This window comes from Diadema antillarum, unplaced genomic scaffold, assembly GCF_040938485.1.
Source record: "Diadema antillarum isolate AM-2024a unplaced genomic scaffold, OU_Dant_1.0 seq00002383_RagTag, whole genome shotgun sequence".
In the NCBI taxonomy this organism is placed as follows: domain Eukaryota; kingdom Metazoa; phylum Echinodermata; class Echinoidea; order Diadematoida; family Diadematidae; genus Diadema; species Diadema antillarum.
The window spans coordinates 5,111-10,320 of NW_027272997.1; the positions used below are offsets into that span (position 1 = coordinate 5,111).

A 5,210-nucleotide genomic window follows, 5' to 3' on the forward strand; every position below is an offset into this window, starting at 1 on the left:
ACGTCAGTTACTGACATGTTTCCCTTTAAGTTTTCATTAAACACAAAGAAAATGGACTAATGTTTCATTTCATTTGGGTATTTGTAATTGATGAACCAACGTATGATTCCATATCAAACAAATCACTCTGAAAGGTCAGAATTATAAAATATCACAAAACTATTCCTAATCATTATTTTCCATGTGTAAACCCTATGGCAAATGTAAGCGTAACGTCAGTTACGTAACGTCAGTTACCGTCATGCCTTCACTGAAATTGGCATGGTGCTAACAGGAAATATCTGAAGTGCACATTATTTTGCACACCTGTTCCCAAGAACCTAGGTATATTGCCATATAAAGTACATAAAGTTTAGAAGTCAGGGACATGAGATATTTCCATTTAAATCTACACCATAATTTCCCATGTCCTTTTTCCGTAACGTCAGTTACCGACACATTTTCACTTGCTATGTGATAAGAAATGCAGTTTGAGAGAAAAACTTTCCACCCATTTCTTCATTCTCATGAACTCATTCATCAATGCTAATTACAAGCCCCAGGTACTTTCATTCACAAAACTACAACATAAACAATTTCATGAAAATCCTTACGCATAACGTCAGTTACCGTGGAATTGCCCTTTGGTACAATCTAGATTGGACTTCTGGTTAATCCATGAGTCTTTGCAGGAGACAGTAAGTGAAAATGATATTATACCTTGTGTTTTATCTCGTAATGTACGGTAGAGAATTCAGCCATTGGCTGCGCATTAGCCATTGGCTGAATTTGCGTAATATGAGAGGCCGTTCCGCGCGCAATCGCCATCTTCGTTCCAGCGCAATGTTCGATCGCGAAGCGATTTTTATCTGACCGAAAAATCGGAAAATATCATCGAAATCTGCGAAAATACGGAACTGAATTCGTGCTCTCTTACAAGCGTGATTATCGTTCTCAGCATGGATGAACCAGCTGACAAATCGGAGAAGGCAAAAGCCAAAAAAGATACCGAGCTGTGTGAGCCTAAGGCCAGCCCAGCTCCGGCAGCAAAGAAGAAGGCTGCAGGCAAAACTCTGTCTAGCGGCGGGAGGCCTAAGGCATCCCGCCCCGCGGCTTCGGGGAAGGCACAGCCGAACCCGCCCGCACCAGCTGCTACCGCTCCCAACCCGACTGTGACTACAGCGGAAAATAGCACGGAGGTTATGTCCCGCATTGGGAAACTCGAGTCAATGTTCGAAAAAATGATCGAGACTTTGAGCACTCCTCATCATGGAGAACAACATGCCAACACGCCGCGGGATTGTTTTAGTGAATATGGCGACTGCGACACACAAAGGGGAAGCAGCTCACCACCCGTCATAGAATTGGCGGATAATCGCAGCGTGGCTGATTTCCTATCAACAAACCGCGATGACGCGGTCAGCTTGTTTTCGGACGTAGGCCTACAGGAGGCAGATAAAGACAAACGGCCAGAATTCAAGATACCACGAATGGCTCAGAAATTTGTGGCTCCGTCCGGGATAGGGGAACCACTAGATGAGGATGTCGCGGACACCATTGTGTATATGATGGGACAAAAACTTGACCAGAAATCTCTCGACGAAGCAGCAACTCGCTACCCCTGCCCATCTAACTGCACATGTCTAGAAACCCCTAAAGTGAACAGCACTATCTGGGAGAACATCTCGACGGGGACGAGACACAGGGATCTGAAACTACAAATGATCCAATCATCCCTCTTGAAAGGGATAAACGCGTTTGCTCGTACCCTTCCAGCAACTTTGTCTGAAGCTCAGCAGGATGCTATGGCTTTTCTCTGCGATGCAAACTTCTCCCTCAACTGCATGAGAAAGGACAGCATAAAGCCTGACATAAACTCAAATTTCCACCACCTGTGCAAGCCCTCTCACAAAGTGACAAAGTACTTGTTTGGAGATGACCTGGGGCGTCAAGTGAAAGAGATCCAAGAACAAAGGAAAACAATGTCAGGCATGATGAAATCACGCTTCACACGAGAGCAATCACGGTTCCAGCCGTACAAGAAACCGGATGTGACATCTCGCCGTCAATATACGTCGACTGGGTTCACCCGCCCGTTGGGGAGGGGTTATGACCGCCGAACATCACATTCCAACCCCATGGCCGGTTCATCTGCACAGCCTTTTTTAGGGAAGGCTTGGAGGGGGAGACCTCGAGATCCTCCTCACACTTACACACCGACAGCAGCAAGGGAGGGTGGCAACAAGCAGCCAACCTACCACAGGCAGAGCCAAAGCCAGGGGAGGAAATAGAACAGGTAGGTGACTATGAACACAACATAGATAACGATCTAGTTACAACACCAGCTGTCGTTGGAGGTCGTCTGAAGCCATTTTTCCCTGCTTGGGAAAATATCACGAGAGACTCACACATTATTCAAGCAGTTCAAGGCTATACAATAGAATTTGACCCAGAAAAATTTCCCCCTTCTCGAGAAAAACCTCTGCGTTCTTACAAGCGGAATGCTGAAGAAACAGCCAAGATTGACCATGAGATTCTTGTTCTGGAAGAAAAACAGGTCATTGAAAAATGTGCCCATGAAGAAGGGGAATTTATTTCAGAGGTTTTCACGAGACCAAAAAAGAACGGAGGAGTTCGATTAATTCTTGACCTGTCCAAACTCAACAAAAGTGTTCAGTACCAACACTTTAAAATGGATAATATTCAATCTGGTATTCTACTCCTCTCAAAAGGGTGTTATATGGCTTCAGTAGACCTCCGTGATGCATACTACACAATTCCCATTCACTTAGACTCTCGTAAATATCTCCGCTTCGTATGGAGAAACCAATTGTGGCAGTTCAAAGCTTTGCCAAATGGCTTATCTTCCGCCCCAAGACTGTTCACCAAAATACTGAAACCAGTGCTTGCCTTACTAAGACAACAGGGGCACACAGTTTTGTCGTACTTGGACGACACACTGATAATTGGGAACAATAAAGCAGACACTCGCTCAGCAGTGCAAGCCACCACTGACCTTTTGACTAGTCTAGGGTTCATTATTCACTCAGAGAAATCGGTACTTGAACCATCCCGTGAGATTGAATTTCTGGGTTTCCATTTAAATACATCTGAAATGAGAATCACCCTCCCAGCCAGTAAAAGCAATGACATTCAAGATGCATGTCGATCCTTACTTGCTAATAACAAACCTAGTATCCGGGAGGTAGCTAAAGTCATTGGGAAGATTGTGGCTGCCTTACCAGCATCTCAGTACGGCCCCTTGCATTACAGGCAGCTGGAAAGGGAAAAAATCAGAGCCCTGAGAAAACAGAAAGGACATTTCGATAGACATATGAGCCTATCAAATAGAGCCAAGGCGGAACTAGTTTGGTGGTCATCCCATGCACATCTCGTGTCTAAACCCCTGTACCCAGGGAAAGTATCAAAAGAAATAAGAACAGATGCTAGTGGACAAGGTTGGGGTGCCACAGACCTGCAATCCAAGACAGGGGGTAGATGGAATGCTCAAGAATTAGCAAGAGCAGCAGGTAATGAAATAAACTATCTGGAAATGCTAGCAGCCGGTTTGGGACTCAAAAGCTTCTGTTCAAATGTCAGAGATGCACATATACTGTTGAGATTAGACAACACCACAGCGGTGACATACTTGAATAACATGGGCGGCGTCAAGTCTGAAGCATGTAACGAAATGGCGTTGCAAATTTGGGATTGGTGCAGTAGACGACAAATTTGGATAACAGCATCTCACTTAGCAGGCTCTAAGAACACAGAAGCTGATACGATGTCAAGGAAATTCAATGACAATATAGAATGGATGCTAGACAAGACAATATTCAATGAGATAGTGCAGAGGTATGGGTTACCAAACGTAGACCTTTTTGCCACCAGACTGAATGCCCAGCTCCCAACATACGTCTCCTGGAGACCAGATCCAGGGGCATGGGCAGTAGACGCATTCACTATTGACTGGGGACCCCTAGTATTTTATGCGTTTCCCCCATTTAGCTTGGTTGCAAAGTGTCTCCAAAAAATCAGACAAGATGGCGCTAGGGGAATTTTGATAGTGCCAAATTGGCCAACACAGCCCTGGTATACCGTACTACATAACATGCTATTGGAGGAGCCCTGGGTATTCCGAAAACACCAGTTGTTAACCCAACCCATTACAGGTAGACCCCATCCACTTACACATCTCTCCCTCTTATGTTTGCAGGGTTGGAGCAAACATTTCATAGCTCAAGGACTGACGGAGGAGACTGCTGATATAATGGCAGCGTCTTGGAGGAAATCCACCAAGGAGCAGTATATGGTGTATATTAGGAAGTGGCAAAGGTTTTGTCATGAGCGTCACTTATGTTGGACCCATACGAAGGTGGGAAATTTGTTTGCGTTTTTTAATTCTATGTACAAAAATGGAGCAAGCTACAGCACCTTGAATACATCAAGGAGCGCACTAGCATCAGTTGTTCTTCTACGGGACGAGAAATACACCATTTCTACACATCCTTGGATTTGCCGGTACTTCAGGGGCATTTTTAATCTCCGACCACCCACTCCGCGATACAGCTTCATATGGGATGTGGGCAAGGTGCTGAGCTACCTCAGACAAGTAACTCCAGCTCATAAGATTTCACTGTGTCAACTGACACACAAAGTATGTTTTTTACTAGCGTTGACTTCTGCCCAAAGAGTGCAAACACTTTCATACCTAACTCTTGACAATGTGAAGGCGTCCAAAGATTGTGTGGAAATAGCAGTGGCTGATTTGATAAAGCAGAGTCAACCTGGGAATGTGGGAGTGAAAGTAACACTGAAAGCCTTTCCCGAGGATAAGAAACTCTGTGTTGTACACTATGTTAAAGAATACATTAACAGAACAAGCACATTGAGGAAGGAGGTGAATGCACTATTTGTCACCTACAAGCAACCCAATGGGAAGGCATCAAAGCAAACCATCGCTCGATGGATAAAAACTGTGTTGAGAGCATCAGGTATCGACACCGATCTCTTCAAAGCACATTCAACGAGATCGGCGGCAACCTCATCTGCCAAGAGGAATCATTTTCCAATAGCAGACATTCTCAAGCATGCTGGGTGGAAAAATGAATCCACGTTCAGGAATTTTTACCTGAAACCGGCATCCCAGGCAACATCTTTTGGACAAGCAGTTCTGGGACAACAGACCTCTAGGAAGGGACAAGATTCAGTCCTGTAAACATAGGTAAATT

At 44.9% G+C, this 5,210-nt stretch overlaps 1 protein-coding gene across 1 annotated transcript; it reads left to right on the top strand.

Annotated features, from left to right (window-relative positions):
- The first annotated feature begins 805 nt into the window (after positions 1-805).
- Positions 806-4,331, top strand: LOC139714690 (uncharacterized). The gene is made up of 2 exons (XM_071626364.1): positions 806-2,275; positions 4,196-4,331. The coding sequence occupies exon 1, from the start codon at positions 939-941 to the stop codon at positions 2,268-2,270; it is 1,332 nt and encodes a 443-aa protein (XP_071482465.1). The 5' UTR covers positions 806-938; the 3' UTR covers positions 2,271-2,275; positions 4,196-4,331.
- Positions 4,332-5,210: the final 879 nt, after the last annotated feature.